The sequence below is a fragment of the Canis aureus genome, chromosome 8, assembly GCF_053574225.1.
Source record: "Canis aureus isolate CA01 chromosome 8, VMU_Caureus_v.1.0, whole genome shotgun sequence".
NCBI lineage: Eukaryota > Metazoa > Chordata > Mammalia > Carnivora > Canidae > Canis > Canis aureus.
The window spans coordinates 6,789,627-6,809,679 of NC_135618.1; the positions used below are offsets into that span (position 1 = coordinate 6,789,627).

Below are 20,053 nucleotides of genomic sequence, written 5' to 3' on the forward strand. Positions count from 1 at the left end.
AGTTTTACCCCTGTGTGTTCTGCTGGGACCGCTTTTCTTAGGCAAGTGTGCCTAATACTCCCTCAGAAGACCAGCACAAACCCCACACACACCATGTCTACTGACTACAAGGGTTTTACAAAGCTTCAGTGCTAGTGGAAAATAGAATATGATATAGAATTATGTAAAGTAATGAAGCTGAACAAAAGAGAAAGAAAAATTTTGGATCATGAAAGTAGATGTAGGGAACTCAGTGACTCCATCAAATGTAATACTATTCATATCATAGGAGTCCTATTCATATCATAGAAGAAGAGAGAGGAAAGGGAGCAGAAGGTTTATTTGAGGAAATTATAGCTGAAAACCTCCCTAATATGGGGAAGGAAACGGACATCCAAATCCACAAGGCACAGAGAACTCCCATCAAAATCAACAATACCAAGACATATTGTAGTTAAATTGCAAAATATACTAATAAAGAAAAAAATCCTAAAAGCAGCAAGACAAAAGAAAAGAAGTCCCTAACTTAACAAGAGAAGACCGAAAAAGTTAGCAGCAGGTCTTGCAACAAAACTATGGCAGGCAAGAAGAGAGTGGCATAATATATTCAATATGCTGAATGGGAAAAATATACAGCCAGAAATACTTTATCTCACAAGACTATCATTCAGAATAGAAGGATAGTTAGTTACCCAGACAAAAACTGAAGGAGTTCGCTGCCACTAAACCGACCTTGCAAGAAATATTAAAGGGGACTTTTTGAGTGGGAAGGAAAGATCAAAAGCAATGAAGACTAGAAAGGAACAGAGAAAATCTCCAGAAACAACAAAACAAATAATAAAATGGCACTGAATAGATATCTATCAATAATCACTCTGAATGTAAATGGACTAAATGCTCTAATCAGAAGACAGAGTGTAAGAATGGATTAAAAAAAAAAACAAGATCCAAATATGCCGCCTAAAAGAGATTCATTTTAGACCTCAAGACAACTGCAGATTGAAAAGTGAGGGGATAGAGGAACATTTATCACATACATGGATGTCAAAAGAAAGCTGGAGCAGCCATACTTTTAAGAGACAAACTGGATTTTGAACCAGACTGTAATAAGAGATGAAGGAAGGACATTATATCATAATAAAGAGGTCTATCCAACAAAAATATCTAACAGTTGTAAATATTTATGCCTTCAACTTGGAAGCACCCAAATAAAACAAAAACAAAAATAAAAGGAACTCACTGATAATAAAACAATAATAGTAGGGGATTTTCATAACCCACTTACATTAATGGACAGATCACCTAAGCAAAAAAAAAAAAAAAAGAAAAAAAAATCAACAAGGAAACAATGGCTTTGAATAATACAGTGGACCAGATGGATTTAACAAATGTATTTAGAACATTTCATCCTAAAGCAGCAGAATACACATTCTTTTCAAGTGCATATGGGACATTCTCCAGAATAGATCACATACTAGGTCACAAATCAGGCCTCAACAAATACAAAAAAAATCAGAGGTCATATAGTGCATGTTTTCTGACTGCAATGCTATGAAACTTGAAGTCAACCACAAGAAAATACTTGGGAAAGACCACAAATACATGGAGGTTAAAGAACATCCTACTAAGAATGAATGGGTCAACCTGGAAATTAAAGAAGAAATTTAAAAAGTACATGGAAACTAATGAATATGAAAACATGAATCCTTTGGGATGCAGCAAAAGTGGTCATAAGAGTAAAGTATATAGGAATACAGGCCTACCTCAAGAAGGAAGCAAAATCTCAAACAACCTAAGCTTACATCTAAGGGAGGTAGAGAAAGAAAAGATGAAGTCTAAAGCCAAAAGAAAGGAAATAATAAAGATTAGAACAGAAATAAATATATATGGAAAAATATAGTAGAACAGATCAATGAAGCTAAGAGTTCTTGGAAAGAATTAATAAAATTGATAAATATTTAGCCAGACTTATTAAAAGGAAAAGAGAAACGACCCAAACAAATAAAATCACCAATGAATGAGGAGAGATCACAACCAATACCACAGAAATAATAATTATAGTATTATGAAAAATTATATGCCAACAAATCAGACAATCTGGAAGAAATGGTTAAATTTCTAGAAATGTATAAACTACCAAAACTGAAACAAGAAGAAATCCAAAACTTAGACTAATAATCAGCAAAGAAACTGAATCAGTAATCAAAAGTCTCCCAACAAGTAAAAGTCTAGGGCCAGATGACTTCACAGGGGAGTTCTACCAAACATTTAAAGAAGAGGAAATACCTACTCTTTTCAAACAATTCTAAAAATAGAAATGGAAGGAAAACTTCCAAACTCATTTTATGAGGCCAGCATTACCTTGGTTCTAAAACCAAAGACTCCACTAAAAAGGAGAACTATAGGCCAATATATATGCCTGAAGAACATAGATGCAAAAATTCTCAACAAATACTACTACTCAAACCAACAGTATGTTAAAAGAATTATTCACCACTATCAAGTGAGATTTACTCTTGGGTTGCAAAGGTGGTTCAATATTTGCACATCAGTCAACATGATACATCACATTAGTAAAAGGATAGAACCATATGATTCTCTTAATTGATGCAGAAAAAGCATTTAACAAAGAACAACATTCATGATAAAAACTCAAAATAAAGTAAGAATAGAGGCAACATACTTCAACATAATAAAGGCCATATATGAAAAACCCATAGCAAATGTCATACTCAATGGGGAAAACTAAGACTTTTTCCTTGACAGTCAGGAAAAGACAGAGCTGTCCACTTTCATTACGATTGTTCAACACAGTACTGGAAGTCCTAACCTCAGCAATCAAACAACAAAAGAAATAAAAGGCATCCAAATCTGGCTTAGGAATAAACCTAACCAAAGAAGTAAAGGATCTGTACTCTAAAAACTACAGAACCCTTATGAGTGAAATTGAGGAAGACACAAAGAGATGGAAAAACATTCCATGCTCATGGACTGGAAGAATAAATATTGTGAAAATGTCTGTGCTACCCAGAGCAATCTACACATTCAGTGCATTCCCTTTCAAAATCCTATCGACGTTTTTTACAGAGGTGGAACAAATAATACTAAAATTTGTGTGGAACAAGACCCTGGATAGGAGAGCAGTGTTGAAGAAGAAAAACAAAAGGCGGTATCACAATTCTGGACTTCAAGCTTTATTACAAAGCTGTAATCATCAAGACAGTATGGTGCTGGCAGAAAAACAGACATACAAATCAATGAAAAAAAATAGGGAACCCAGAAATGGACCCTCAACTCATCTTCAACAAAGCAGGAAAGATGTCTAATGGAAAAAAGACAATCTCTTCCATAAATGGTTTTGGGACAATTGGACAGCTGCATGTAGAAGAATGAAACTGGACCATTTTCTTACACCATACACAAAAAATATACTAAAAACGGATGAAAGGCCTAAATTCGAGACAGGAATCCATTAAAATCCTAGAAGAGAACACAGGCAGCAACATATTCGACCTCAGCAGCAGCAACTTCTTGCTAGACAGATCTCCAAAGACAAAAATGAACTATTGGGACTTCAAGATAAAAAGTTTCTGCACAGCAAAGGAACCAGTCAACAAAACTAAAAGGCAGCCTATGGAATGGGAGGAGATATCTGCAAATGACGTATCAGATAAAGGGCCAGTATCCAAGATCTATGAAGAACTTACCAAACTCAACAGCTAAAAAACAAATAATCCAGTCAAGAAATGGACAGAAGATATGAACAGATATTTCTCCAAGGACAACATACAAATGGGCAACAGACACATGAAAAATTACTCCACGTCCTAAGCACGAGAGGAATACAGATCAAAACCACAATGTGATACCACCTCACACCAGTCAGAATAGCTAAAATTAACACGCAGGAAATGACAGATGTTGGTGAGAATGCAGAGAAAGTGGAACCCTCTTATACTGTTGGCGGGAATGCAAACTGGTACAGCCACTCTGGAAAACAGTATGAAGATTCCTCAAGAAGTTAAAAATAGAGCCACCCTATGACCCAGCAATCGCACTACTATGTATTTACCCCAAAGATACAAATGTAATGATCCAAAGGGGTACCTGCACCCCAATGTTTATAGCAACAATGTCCACAGTAGCCAAACTATAGAAAGAGCTGAGATGTCCATTGACAGATGAATGAATAAAGAAGTGGTATATATGTACAATGGAATATTACTCAGCCATCAAGAAGGATTAATACCTAACCATTTACATTGACATGGATGGAACTGGAGGATATTATGCTGAGCGAAATAAGTCAAACAGAGAAAGACAATTATCATGATTTCACTCCTATGTGGGATATAAGAAACAACACAGAGGATCATAGGGGAAGGGAGGGGAAATGAATGGGAAGTCATCAGAGGGAGAGAGAAACCATGAGGGACTCATAACTATAGGAAACAAACTGAGGGTTGCCGGAGGGGGTAGGTGGGGAGATGGGGTAATTGGGTGATGAGCATTAAGGAGGGAACATGATGTGATGAGCACTGAATATTATACACAAATGATGAATTGTTGAACTCCACATCTGAAACTAATGATGTGCTGTATGTTGGCTAATTGAATTTAAACAACAAAAAAAAAGTGTTTTGGAGCTCTGTTATTAGGTACATAAACATTTAAGATTGCTATGTCTTGTTGATGAATTGACCACTTTATTATTATGAAATAATTCTTTCCCCATTAATATTTTTTTGCTCTGAAATCTATTGTGTTTAATATTAGTATATCCACTCCAGCTTTCTTTTGATGTGTTCCATGATACAGTTTTTACCATTATTTTAACTTATTTGTGTGTTTATATTTAAAGTGGATTTCTTCCACATGCAGGAGAATGAAACTAGACCACTCTTTTGCACCATACACAAAGATAAACTCAAAATGGATGAAAGATCTAAATGTGAGACAAGAATCCATCAAAATCCTAAAGCAGAACACAGGCAACACCCTTTTTGAACTCAGCCACAGTAACTTCTTGCAAGATACATCCAAGAAGGCAAGAGAAACAAAAGCAAAAATGAACTATTGGGACTTCATCAAGATAAAAAGCTTTTGCACAGCAAAAGATACAGTCAACAAAACTAAAAGACAACCTACAGAATGGGAGAAGATATTTGCAAATGACGTATCAGATAAAGGGCTAGTATCCAAGATCTATAAAGAACTTTTTAAACTCAACAGCAAAGAAACAAACAATCCAATCATGAAAGGGGCAAAAGACATGAATAGAAATTTCACAGAGGAAGACATAGACATCACCAAGAAGCACATGAGAAAATGCTCCGCATCACTTGCCATCAGGGAAATACAAATCAAAACCACAATGAGATCCCATCTCACACCAGTGAGAATGGTGACAATTAACAAGACAGGAAACCACAAATGTTGGAGAGGATGCGGAGAAAGGGGAACCCTCCTGCACTGTTGGTGGGAATGTGAGCTGGTGCAGCCACTCTGGAAAACTGTGTGGAGGTTCCTCAAAGAGTTAAAAATAGAGATACCCTACGACCCAGCAATTGCACTGCTGGGGATTTACCCCAAAGATACAGATGCAATGAAATGCCGAGATACCTGCACCCCAATGTTTCTAGCAGCATTGTCCACAGTAGCCAAACTGTGGAAGGAGCCTCGGTGTCCATTGAAAGACAAATGTATAAAGAAGATGTGGTTTATGTATACAATGGAATATTCCTCAGCCATTAGAAAGGACAAATACCCACCATTTGCTTCGACGTGGATGGAACTGCTGGAGGGTATTATGCTGAGTGAAATAAGTTAATTGGAGAAGGGCCAACATTATATGGTCTCATTCATTTGGGGAATATAAAAAATAGTAAAAGGGAATAAAGGGGAAAGGAGAAAAAATGAGTGGGAAATATCAGAAAGGGAGACAGACCATGAGAGACTCCTAACTCTGGGAAACTAACTAGGGGGGGTGGAAGGGAGGTGGGCAGGGGTTGGGGGTGACTGGGTGATGGGCACTGAAGGTGACACTTGATGGGATGAGCACTGGGTGTTATTCTATATGTTGGAAAATTGAACACCAATAAAAAATAAATTTATATATATATATATATATATATAAAAGGAGGTACTTAATAGGTAAGGATGAGGACTTCCAACCTTAAGGAAGACATTGAAATAAAAATATTTATGATGAAAAATAAATAAAGTGGATTTCTTGGGGCACTTGGGTGGCTCGGTCTGCCTTTGGCTCAGGTCATGACCTCAGGGCCTGGGATTGAGTCCTGAGTTGGCCTCCTTGCTCAGCAGGGAGCCAGCTTCTCCTCCCTCTGCCTGCTGCTCCTCCTGCTTGTGTTCTCTGTTTCTCTGTCAAATAAATAAAATCTTTAAAGAAAAAAATAACAACATTAAAAAAAATAAAGTGGGTTTCTTATAGACAACATATTTTGGGGTCTTTTGTATATAATCAGAATATCTTATTTTTAATTGAGGTGTTTATTTCATTTAGACTTAATGAGGTTATTGATGTGTGTTAATTAAATCTGCCATCATATTACTTCTTTTCTATTTATCTCATGTTTCCTTTTTCCTTTTTTTCTGCCGTCTTTGGGATTGAGTATTTTTTCTGACCCCATTTTGTATCCTTTGTTGATTAGATAGAATTCATTGTTTTGATATTTTAGCAGTTGCTTTAGGACTTCTAGGATACATCTTTAGCGGAATTTAGTCCACTTTCAGGTAATATAACATCACCTCACACGGGGCATAAAACCATTCACTATTGGCATCAGAGGCAAAGATAAACTAAATTATTTTTCACAGCAAAAGAAATGATCAAAAAAATGAAAAGGCAACTATAGAATTGGAGAAAATATTTGCAACTCTTGTGATAAGGAGATAATATTCAAAATATATAAAGAACTCCTACAACTCAATAGCAAGAAAACAATCTGATTTAAAAATGGGCAGAAGAACTGACAAAGCAGACATGCACATGGCCAGTAGGTACATGAAAAGGTGCCCAGCATCAATAATCATCAGGAAAGTCTTCACAATAGCCAAGATACAGAAACAACTTCTGTTCACTGATGTACGAATGGATAGAAAAAATGTAATACACATACACAAGTGCATACATACACACAGACAATACAATATTAGGCAACTGTGAGAAAGGAGGAAATCCTGCCACTTGCAGCTACTTAGATGGACGTTGAGGGCATTATGCTAAGTGAAATAAGCCAGACAGAAAAAGATGAATATTGCATAGTATCAGTTATATATGAAATTTAAATGAATGGTATGGGTTACGTGTGAAATCTGAATATGTATATACACACATGATACATGTATACATGGTTATTGCAAACACATGCACAAAGACCAAACTCATAGAAACAGAGACTAGAAAAGTATTTGCCAGGAACTAGGGTGTGGGGGAAATAGGGAGAAGTTGGTAAAAGGTACAAACTTTCAACTATAAGATGAATAAAGTCTGAGGATCTAATGTAAAACATGGTGACTATAGGTTGTAACACTATCTTGTATAATTGATATTTACTGAGAGAGTAGAACTTAAAAGTTCTCACCAAAAAATAAAAAAAAACTGAGATGAATGTGTTAGGTGACTAATTGTGGGGGGGGGATTCATTGCAATGTATGTGAGTATCAAATCACCATGATGTATACTTTAAATATCTTACAATTTTATCTGTTAATTATTGCTCAATAAAGCTGAAATAAACAGAATATAACTTTACAGTAGTACGCTACCATTCCCCATTCCTTCTTATTGGACTATTGTCATACATTTTATTTCTATGTATATCCCACACAGTTCATTACTTTAAAATATAACAGCTATATTAAGATAGAATTCACAAAATCTGCACTTCACCCGTTTAAATTTTAAAAATCAGTCATTTTTAGTATGTTCACAGAGTTGTATCAAAAATACTATAGTCCATTTTAGCACATTTTCATTACCCTAAAAAGCAAACCTGTACCCATTAGCGATCACATCCCATTTCTCTCCACCTTCTTCCCTGGTCAGTCCTTGGCTTTTACTAATCTACTATCTGTCCCTATAGATTGCCTTGCTGGACATTTCATATAAACGGAGTCCTACAATATGTAGTCTTTAGTGACTGGCTTTTTTTGATTTTGCATGTTTTAGGTTAACTCATATTGTAGCATATTATTAATACATCATTACTTTTATTGACAAATAATATTCCATTGCATATATATATATAGCACATTTCATTTATCTCTTCATCAGTTGAACATTTGAGTTATTTCCAGTTTTGACTATTATGAATGTTTTGTTATGAATATTTATGGACAGGGTTTTGTATAGATGTAAGTTTTCATTTATTGTGGATATATACCTAGGAGTAGAATTGCTGGGTCATATGATAACTCTATGTTTAATTGTGTGAACAGCGGCTAGACTGTTTTCTAAAATGACTGTATCATTTTGTATTGCCATCAAGCAGTTTATGAGGTTTCTGCTCTCTCTACATCCTTGTCCACACTTGTTAATATCTGACTTTTTGATTCTAGCCATCCTAATGGGAATGAACAATATCTCTTATTTTTAATTTTCATTTCCCTGGTAACTAATGATACTGAGCCCCTTTTTGTGTGCTAATTGGTCTTTTGTATATCTTCCTTGAAGAAATGTTTATTCATATCCTCTTCTAATTTTTAAAAAGATTATTTATTTATTTATTTATTTATTTATTTATTTATTTGAGAGAGAGAGAGAGAGAGAGAGAGTGCATGCAGGGAGGAGCAGAAGAAGAGGAAAGAATCTCAAGCAGTTTCCACACCAAGCCTGGAGACAGCTGCAGGGCTCAGTCTCATGACCCTGAGATCATGACCGGAGCCAGAATCAAGAGTTAGACACTCAAGCAGCTGAGCCAGCCATGTGCCCCACTTTTTCCAGTTTTTAATTGGGTTGTTAGTCTTTTTAGCATTGAGTTTTAATAGTTCTTTATATATTCTAGATAGAAGTCCCTTATTTTGGATATATGATTTGCAAGTATTTTCTATCATTATTTAGGTTAGTTTTTAAAAAGATTTTATTTATTCATGAGTGATGGGGGAGGGGGGACAAAGACACAGGCAGAGGGAAAAGCAGGCTCCGTGCAGGGAGCCCCGTGTGGGGGATCCAGGTCTCCAGGATCACACCCTGGGTGCGGGTGGCACTAAACTGCTGCACCACCGGGGCTGCCCTATTTAGGTTATTTTTTTTACTCTCTTGATGATATCCTTTGACATTATGTGTTAAGTTCCTGACAGGAGGGTGAATTTTTAGCTCTCTTTGGTCTCTTTTCCCACATGGACATTTCCTTACCTCTTATCACACAGTACGGTTATGACATAATTTTAGTTAGATCAAAATTGTTAAAATTATCCATGCTACACAGAGTTGAACTTACGCAACTTTGTGCGTGTTTTTTTCCCCAGAATCAATAACTGTTTTTTCTATTTGTATGGTTTACCATGTGCTTTATAGATATTCCTACCAATTATCTAAATATCCTTTTAGTATATTTAAAATATGCTCTCAGTCTATTTATTCACTGCAGATACTCAGTCAGTTTCAACCTCTTGAAGATGTTTCTTCCATTTCCCCCGTAAGCTTTTGCCTGTTCCAATCTGGACTGGTTGCCCCTCTTTGTTTAGTATACTGCTATGACCCTAGGTTTCTCTTGAGCATTTTTCTTTGTCTCTCTCACGTTGCATTTTTTGTTTTTTGTGTCCCAAGTCATCTTCTGTTTTGGTTACTCTCTCTCTTTTGTGGAGCACATTTTCTAGTAACTTTCTGAGAAAGAGTGAGACTGCATTTCTGAAATGTTTTATTATTCTTTCATAGTTGATTGATAATTTAGCTGAAATAGAATTCTGGTCACAAAATAACTTTCCCTCAGAATTTGGGGGCACTTCTCTACTGTCTTGTAGCTTATAATGTTCCTATTGAGAAGTTGAAACCGTTGAGGTTTCCTCAATTTTGGATATGACTGACTTTTCCCCCCTCCCATTCTCTGGAAGCATATAAGATCTTTCAGTTTCAACCAATTAAAAATGTGAAAATAAAAATTAAATAAAATCTCAAACCTTCAGAAAACTTGCATGTATATTACAAAAAACCTAACTGTAAAATTTTAAGAGTAAGTTGCCAACATGATGCTCTATCGCTTTCAAATACATTAGAATTTCTTATAAACAAAGATATTCTTCTATTCAACTACAATAAACCTTCAAATAAAGAAATTAACAATATAATACCATTTAAGCCTCAGATCCCATTCAATTTATTATTGTGCTAACCATGTCCTTTATAGAAAAAGGATTCAGTAGCGAATCAATCATTACCTGAGACTAGTCTCTTTGTTATAAACTTGTGTAATGTAAAATATTATACAACCATACAGCTACATAATTTAGTGTCACTGGCTATAAGAATTAGTAACATACATGTTTTTTGCATTAGACCTTTTCTGGTTATATTAAGAAGGAAACATCAGTTTGGCCAACTAGCTCTCTCAGAAATATCCATGATTAGCCAGATTTTTTTTTTTAATTGTATTTATTCATTCATGAGAGACACAGAGAGGAAGGCAGAGACATAGGCAGAGGGAGAAGCAGGCTCCCTAGAGGAGCCCAATGTGAGATCCCAGGACCCTGGGACAGGATCACGCACTGAGCCCAAGGCAGATGCTCAACCACTGAACCACCCAGGGGTCCCGATTAGCCAGCTTTTGTGATCACTTTGACTCTCAGACTTTAGAAAAGTCAACTGAGGCAGTTTAAGGTAATTCTATAAGCTGAGAATCTGGAATCTTTTCTTCCTGTCCAGAAAAGGCAGTAGATAGCTAGTTCCATAAGGCTTTTAAGGATCAGTCATAACTGATCCATAGCTAATAGTCTGTTACTTCCCATCCTTTTTAGTTTTGGAGGGACTAGTCATAGCTGTAAATACTTTCCTAGTTAGCACATCTGTCTTTTGTGGAGGCTTTTAAAATACTTTTCAGATTTACTAACTTTTGAGGAACCATAAGCAATATATTGACTTCATACATGATTCATGAATTTCAGAATTCCCTATACTGTTTCTTAGTTGCTGTTTTCTTAACCATCTGGAGATATACTTTAAATTAGGCTCTTTCCTCATTTGATATAAACATATATCTCTTAATTAAACACAATATTTGCTAACTTAGTTCAGACTTGTGCTGGTTAAATTGCATGATTTTCTAAAAATTGTGAATGAACTAAATGTTCTGTTGGCTGAATTATATGATTATCTTAAACTTCTAAATGAACTAACTAAATTTTCTCTGAAAATTTCCAGTAAGGAATTGTTTGCCTAACATGAGTTCTTATACTTTCTACTTAAGAATGTTGATTTTAGAAAATGGTGTTTTCTAGATCATAAATACTCTCTGAGAATAAAACTTAAATTTCTTATTTTGATTAACCGAATGTATTTTCTTTCTATATAATATTTATAACCTTACTTTTAATATATTACACAAAGAATGCTTTGTTTTCCATTATAAACATTCAAAATACTTCCTCTAACATTTGAAAATGTTGATATTAAACTGTTTTTTCTGCTGCAACTGGCTGGCTTAGTCAGAGCCCACCACTCTTGATCTCAGGGCTGTGAGTTCAAGCCCCATATTGGGCGTAGAGCTTACTTAATTAAAAAAAAAAAAAAAAGACTTATTTAAACCTTTTTTTTAAAAGCAAGTTTTTCTAAGTTTTTGCCCAAATTTCTCTGCTTTATTTTTTTTTTAAGATTTATTTTTTTTTGAGAGGGGGAGAGAAAGGGAGGGAGCATGTGTGTGAGTAGGGAGGGGCAGGGGAGAAAATCTTTAAGCAGATGACCACCTGCTGAGCACGGAGCCCACCATGGGGCTTGATTGATCTCATGGGTCATGAGATCATGATCTGAACCAAAACCAAGAGTTGGTCCCTCAACCTACCAACCCACCCAGGTTGCCTCCCTTTGCTTTATTTTTAATAACTTGTAATTTTTTCCACATTGATTTCAGACTGCCATAGAGAGTATCTAATACATGGCTTTTTCTTTAATTCATTTAACAAGTTATTTTACTAAGCATTGCAACAGAGGTAGGGATATAAGAAGTAAGTCTCTAATCCAAAGGAATTTATAATCCAATGTGAGATTTGGGTTAAAAAAAAGCAATTACAGCTTAGTATTACAAGAAACTCCAAGGGATCTCATTACCCTACTTGAAGCTAACAAGTTAGCCTGCCAATTTCATAGATGCTGACTGAAGACATAAGACTCCTGATTCAAGAAACAGGACTTTAGTATTTAGAACAAGCAGTAGCTAGAGTATTCACATTTTCTTAGACTGATTCCCCAAACTCCATTTCCTACAGAGTGATGTGAAAAGGGCCAGGTGAAACCTGCACATGCAGCGTGTTGCCGGAGAGAATTGCAGAGCCTAGGGAACTTGAATCTTTCATACTAGACAATAAGTATGTTTGCCTGCTGTTCTGAAGGGAGATACCATCCTAATCATCCAAGACTGTAAGCATACTCAAGCTTTGCTCTAGGAGACACTATATCTTTCAAGGCTATTCACCATACAAATGTCTTTGAAGAGACTATCCAGAACAAAGACAATTGGTGCCTCTGCTCAGAAGATGTGCAAAAATGCAAAAAGCCATAGAGAATTGTCTCCCAGTTCTCATGGAGAGACTATCTCTCTTGTTGGCTTTGAAGAAGCAAGTTGCAAAGAGATTCTGTTAGTTGTCTATTGCTGCATAACAAATTTTACCACAACCATATAGCAGTTTAAAACTGCACATGCTAGGACGCCTGGGTGGCTCAGTGGTTGAATGTCTGCCTTTGGCTCAGGGTGTGATTCCAGAGCCCTGGGATCAAGTCTTGCATTGGGCTCCCTGCCTGCTTCTCCCTCTGCCTATGTCTCTGCCTCTCATGAATAAACAAATAAAATCTTAACAACAACAACAACAAACCTGCACGTATTCATTTATCTCACAGTTCTGAAAAGTCAGGAGTCTATGAACTTTCTAGTTTGACTCTCTGCATAGGGTCTCTCAAGGTTTAATTAAAATGTTATCCAGGGGACGCCTGGATGGCCCAGGTTGTGATCCCAGGGTCAAGAATCGAGTCCCACATCAGGCTCCCTGCAGTGTATGGGAATTCCCGTTACTCTTTTGCCAAACCTAATATTATTTTTAAAATTTTAGCCATGGCTTTTGGTAGCTAGTTGTACTTCATTGTGGTCTTAATTTGCATTTTTCTGTTAATGAGTTGGGAAACCTTTCATATGTATATTAAGAATACCTTCTTTTGTGAAAGCTTCATTTTCTTGCCCATTTTTCTATTGGGTTGTCTTCTTATTTGGTTTGTAGAGCTTTTTATGACTCCTTTGTTGGTTCTCTGTGTTGCACACCTCTTTTCCCACTTTGTAGTTGACTTTTTTACTCAGTATTGGGAGTAGATGCTGTTGCTGTTCCACCCACATCCCTTTGGCATTCAGTTTCGTACAGGGAAGGCTTCTTAGGGCAAGCAGCCGGAACTCTACCTGAGGACTTCTCTAGCCATATGAGAAACTGGAGGGTAATCAGGAAGTGACTGCCCAGCAGTAGGTCTTAACTAATACCAAACAGGACTTGGTTAATAAATACACCATTTTCTTTACCTCTGGAGATAGTTTCTGAGCTTACTCAATACCATCTCTTAGAGGTCTTCAGCAGGAATGAGCCACAGTACCATGCAGTATCCTGTATTGGTGCCCTTCCTTCCTTATTTTACCTGTACTTATTACTTTTCCAATGAGTTATTTGTCCTCAAATTCTAATTTCTCAGAGTTGGCTTTTAGAGAACCTGTCCTGGATCAGGGGTGCCTTTTGGTGGATAGAATTTCTTTTTTTAATTATTATTTGGTATCTGTTTGTATTGCAAAATGATCACCACAGTAAGTCTAGTTAACATTCGTCTTATATACGTAAACTTTTTTTCCTTGTGATGAGGACTTTTAAGATCTACTCTCTTAGCAACTTTCAAATATGCAATACAATATTATTAACTGTATTCACCATGTTTTCCATTACATCCTCATGACTTACTTATTTTATAACTGAACGTCTAACTTCCTTTCTCCATTTTACCCACTCCCTACCCCTGCCTCTGGCAGCCCCCATTCTGTTCTCTGTATGTATGAGCTTGGTTTTTTATTTGTTTTTAGATTCTACATATAAGTAAGATCTTCGTTATCTTCCTCTGTCTGACTTACTAGAAGTTCTTAATTTAAATCTAGTCTAGTTTATGTTTTTCCCTTTATAGTGGTTGTTGTATCTTGCATAAGAAGTCTTTACTTACCCCAATGTCTTGATTGTACCCATAGGATTTTAATTTATGGAAATGATTAAGTGATGACATGGAGATGCTGATGCCATTAAAAGAATTTTTATTACTTAAAATTTCTGAGAGGAGAGATCATGCCATAAAGGGTCACATGGTCAGGAGCCAGAAGGAATGAGGGGAAAACATCACAAAAGTCTTTATTACTACAGTAATGGGTAGTTATTAAGTGGGAATGTCCCCTACTAGGTAGGAAGCAAAACACAGATATTGGAGTTTGTGGTTGCAGGGTTTGTAAAATGATAAATTGTGTATCCACAAAAGCCAAACCATGGGGGAGATATAAATGACTTTGGGCATTAGTTTGGTCCTGTGGTTAATGTATGTCAGATCATTAATTATCAAATTTATAAAAGTTTGTTAGAACACTCCAGCTATTGAAGATACTCTTTTTTGTTATATTCCAGATATTTTATTGTTTTATTTCTTGTATTTAGATCTGTAATCCATCTGGAATTGATATTTGTATGTGCTGTGAGGAAGGGGCCACATTTCCCCCTTTTTTTTTTTTTTGTATAGATTCATAATCTTATTGGCACCATTTACAGAAAAAACTGTCCTCATTACTCTATAGTCAATCTTTGTTATAAATCAAATGCTTGGATTAAATCATATGTTTGGGTCTGTTTCTAGACTCTTTATTTTGTTCTATTGGTTGTTTTGTCTGTCCTTGTGCTAATACCACAGTTTCTTAATTACTCTAACTTTATCATGTACTGATACCAATATTCATTAGAGTTAGTCCTTCTACCTTGTTCTTCTTCAAGGGTAAATTGGTATTTAAAAAAAATATTCTCCTTCAGTAATAGGGATGATAATTGTCTTCTGTTTGGTGAATATTATTTATTTTTAATGTTCCAGTTTCAGAAATCCATTTTAAGAGAGTCTGCAGAGTAACTTGTTTGGGGCTGACAACATTTATTTTGGTATTTCTTCTAAATTGGCTCATACTGTCAGTCCAGGTATTGTGCAATAGGAATGTAGGTAGGAGATTTCAAAAAGAAAGAGCACTTTATCAAGTACATTATATCATAATGTACTATTCTAAAACTCCTTATCAATAAGTATTGGTATATTTGTCCACTCACAAAACATTCTTCATTTCCCAAGGTTTAATTCCATTGTTTCTTTCTAGAGATAGTACAATTTGATTTTTAAAAGTTTATTTATAAAATTTTGAGTGTTGGTTGCTCTGTTTTGAAAAATTATAATTAATTTGGATAACTTGAATTATGAAAATGGTTTTCCATGCACAAACAGGAGCCAATGAGGCATTTTGTAACTACCTGGAAAAGTCAGATTCAGCTTTTCGAATATCATCTTTCACAAATACCATTTGTACTTTTTTCAGTTAGTCTTGGTACTGCTCAGGATTGAACTGTATCTCCTATCACTACTATAGATTAAGCTGGACCCGAGGAACTGAAGTAGAAATGGAATTTGGACACAATGAGATGAACTCTTCTCATTGTCAGACTTTCAGGAAACTAGTACACTAGGCTTATTAATAATGGGTCAGTAATTGTAACTATTGTATAGGGTGGCATACTGGCTAGGTTGATATATAAAAGTATGAATATGATAAGTGTAGAGTGTTCAGGAGGAAAATGCATTCTCATATATTTATGCTGTCCACATTTGGCTCTTTATCTTAATAGGTTAATGCAGCTGAATCAAAGATAACGAATTTAATATACCTAAAACATACCTTGGAACTTGTGGATCCTCTAAAGGTAAGCTATGTGGGTGTATACTGTATAAAACATGACTAACGTCAATTTTTTAAAGACTTTGTTTCAAATTCAAAAATTTTAAAAATTTCAAATTTAGTTAAAGTTACAAGAATAGTATAATTAATTCCCAGATTCTCTCCATACACACAGCACACACTACATATTATGTCATTATTATTATTATTCTTATTAAATATTTAAAAATTGTAATACCTGAATACTAAAGTATATATCTCCTAAGAACAATGATATTCTGTTACATAACCACAATTATTTAAAAATTTAGGGTATTTAACATTGACCCAATACTATTATATTATGTGTAGTCCATATTCAAAATTTTCTAATTGTTTTAATAATGTTTTTTATGGATTTTTTTCTTGATACAGGGTCCAGTCCAGGACCATGCATTATATTTAAGGTCATTTTTAAAGAAGATTTTATTTATTTATTTGAGAGAGGGAGAATGAGGAAGAGAGAGAGCATGAGCAGGGGGAGGGGTAAAGGGAGAGGAAGAAGCAGACTCCCCACTGAGCAGGGAGCCTTATGTGGGGCTCAGTCCCAGAACTCTGGGATCAGACTTGAGCGAAGGCAGACTCTTAGCTGACTGAGCCACCAGGTGCCCTTACTGTCATTTCTTTATACCTCTTTTCAACTTGGAAGTTTCTTATCCTTTCTTTGTCTTTCATGATATTAACATCTTGAAGAGTATCTGTTGTTTTATAGAGTATTCCTCAATTTGTATGATTATTTTCTCATGATTAAGTTCAGCTTACATATTTGGCAGTAATACTCTAAGAGCAATGTTGTATCTTTTTCAGTACATCACATCAGGAGGCACATGATGTCATTCTTCATTCTGGTGATACTAACTTTGATCATATTCTTCACTGTAATCTGTGGAGTGATACTTTTAGACTATGTCAGTATCCATTAAACTTTCACTCAATGATTTAAATATTCATTGATGACTCTTACCTGAAATATCTCTGATGTAATTTTCTCATCTATTTTTAAATACTATACTATGCAAAACTTTTTATATATATATTTATTTAAGTAATCTCTACACCCAAATGGGGCTCCAACTCACAACCCTGAGATCAAGAGTCTCATGCTCTACTGACTGAGCTAGCCTCCAGCCCCTGTCCAAAATATTTTTAAAAATTAAGTTGACGAGGAAGAACTACTTTTTTTAAAGGAAAAAGTATTTTGTTACTTTCATTACTTTTTTGGAAGAATTTTGTTACAGAGTTCATTCTAATAAAGTAATTTTGGCAAAAGATTTAAAAAATGTCATCTGGGCAGCCTGGGTGACTCAGCAGTTTAGCGCTGTCTTCAGGCCAGGGCGTGATCCTGGAGTCCCGGGATCGAGTCCCACATCAGGCTCCCTGTATGGAGCCTGCTTCTTCCTCTGCCTGTGTCTATGCATCTCTCTCTGTTTCTCATGAATAAATATCTTTAAAAAAATAAAAAAATAAAAATAAAAAATATCATCTTTCTTAGAATGAAAGAGGTATAATAATAAATTATCCCCCCAAATTGATAGATTTGATAAAACACAAATTTCAAGCTTTGATATGTCCGAAGCAAAGTAAAGGCCAAAGAAAGGAAAAATTTATTACATTTGGCAGATAAAATATTAATTTCTGTCATAAAACTCATGAAATCTCATAAGAGAGTACTGGGATACCAATAGAAATATGGAAAATACCCCCAAAATGGAAATCGAGGGGGTTAATAAATAATACCAAAAATGTTCAGCCTTACTATTAATCAAAAAAATACAAATTAAAGTCATTTTTTTATATATTAAAGAAGTAAAGATTTTTTTTTCCTTTAATGGATGCAACTTACTGCTAATGAGAGAACAGTGAGACAGACAACTTCATAGGCAGCTGGTAGGAGTACAAATTGCACATACTTCACGGGGAAGTTTTATAACATCTATCTTTTAATGCAGTTATACTACTAGAAATCTGTCCAAAAAGAACTTTTAAGAAATACTGACCAGGATTTATGCTTAGTTATGGTCATTGCAGCATTATTTATATTAGTAAGAAATTATAAGTAGCACAGAACTCTAATAACTGGGGGAAGAGACTGTTTTCTAGATGGTGAAATACTATGACTTAATAAAAATTTATACTATTAAGAGTTTCTAATGCTTGTGATGTAGTATTAAGTAGGGGAGAAAAGGAAAATGTAGTGATAAAAACAACTAAAAATGGATAAAAGACCTAAATGTGAGACAGGAATCCATTAAAATCCTAGAAGAGAACACAGGCGGTGACATCTTTGACCTCAGCGGCAGCAACTTCTTGCTAGACAGATCTCCAAAGACAAGGGAAACAAAGGCAAAAATGAACTATTGGGACTTCAAGATAAAAAGCTTCTGGGGATCCCTGGGTGGCTCAGCAGTTTAGCGCCTTCGGCCCAGGGCATGATCCTGGAGTCCCAGGATCGAGTCCCACATCAGGTTCCCTGTGTGGAGCCTGCTTCTCCCTCTGCCTGTGTTTCTGCCTCTCTCTCTGTGTGTGTGTGTGTGTGTTTGTGTCTCTCATGAAAAAATAAATAAAATCTTAAAAAAAAAAGCTTCTGCATAGCAAAGGAAACAGTCAACAAAACTAAAAGGCAGCCTGTGGGATGGGAGAAGATATTTGCAAATGACATATCAAATAAAGGGCTAGTGTCCAAAATCTATAAAGAGCTTATCAAACTCAACAGCCATAAACTGAATAATCCAGTCAAGAAATGGGCAGAAGACATGAATAGACATTTCTTCAAAGAAGACAGGCACGTAGCCCAAAAGCACATGAAAAAATGCTTCACATCCTTAGCATCAAGGAGATACAAATCAAAACCACAATGAAATACCTTAACAAGTCAGGAAACAACAAATGTTGGTGAGAATGCAGAGAAAGAAGAACCCTCTTACACTGATGGTGGGAATGCAAACTGGTATAGCCACTCTGGAAAACAGTATGAAGATTCCTCAGAAAGTTAAAAATAGAGCTACCCTATGACCCAGCAATTGCACTACTAGGTATTTATCTAAAGAATACAAATATAGTGATTCGAAGGGACACATGGACCCCAATGTTTATAGCAACAATGTCCACAATTGTGTATATATGTATATATGCATATATATATATACACACACACATACACATACATACAATGGAATATTACTCAGCCATGGTAAAGAATGAAATCTTGCTATTTGTAATGATGTGGCTAGAACTAAAGGTTATTGCAGTAAGTGAAATGTCAGAGGGACAAATATCATATGATTTCACTAGTATGTAGAATTTAAGAAACAGATGAACATGGGGAAAGGAAGGAAAATAAAATAAGATGAAATAAGAAAGGGAGACGAACCATAAGAGACTCTTAACTATAGGACACAAACTGAACGTTGCTGGGGGGGAGGTGGGTAGAGGAAAGGGACATTAGGAGGGCACATGATGTAATGAGAGCACCGGGAGTTATATGCAACTGATGAATCACTAAACCCTACCTCTGAAACTAATAATACACTGAATGCTAATTGACTTAAATGAAAAATTTTTTTTTAATTTTAAAAAGGTTAAATGTGTTTTCCTCGTGTTTCTATTTATTTAAATAGTAACCACTCGTAGTTCCCATTAAGCAAAAATAAACCTCTACTTTTACCATGTAAGAATAGAGAAAGAAATTGGTCTATTTGTAAATATGCAAAGTACTTTTTTTAGTTTCATGTATATTTAAAACCCAAGTTTTGGAATTACATGTTGAGTACTCTAAATGTACAACGATAGCTATTTAAATACCTACCTCTAATAAGTAGTTGAATGCTAAGAATTAGTTGAGAAATAAGAAAAAGCCATAATAGTAAAGCAATGGA

The 20,053-nt window shown here is 35.4% G+C and overlaps 1 protein-coding gene across 7 annotated transcripts in view; it reads left to right on the plus strand.

The window, feature by feature from the left end:
- MSH4 (mutS homolog 4) overlaps positions 1–20,053 on the plus strand; it is an 80,666-nt gene that overhangs the window by 26,062 nt on the left and 34,551 nt on the right. For all 7 annotated transcript variants that reach the window (XR_013384135.1, XR_013384136.1, XM_077905072.1 and 4 more), the window contains exon 9: positions 16,090–16,164. Coding sequence is in view for 5 of the 7 variants with exons in the window: in XM_077905072.1 (XP_077761198.1) it covers positions 16,090–16,164 (75 nt within the window). In the remaining 2 variants the exon portion in view is untranslated. The remainder of the gene's footprint in view (positions 1–16,089; positions 16,165–20,053) is intronic.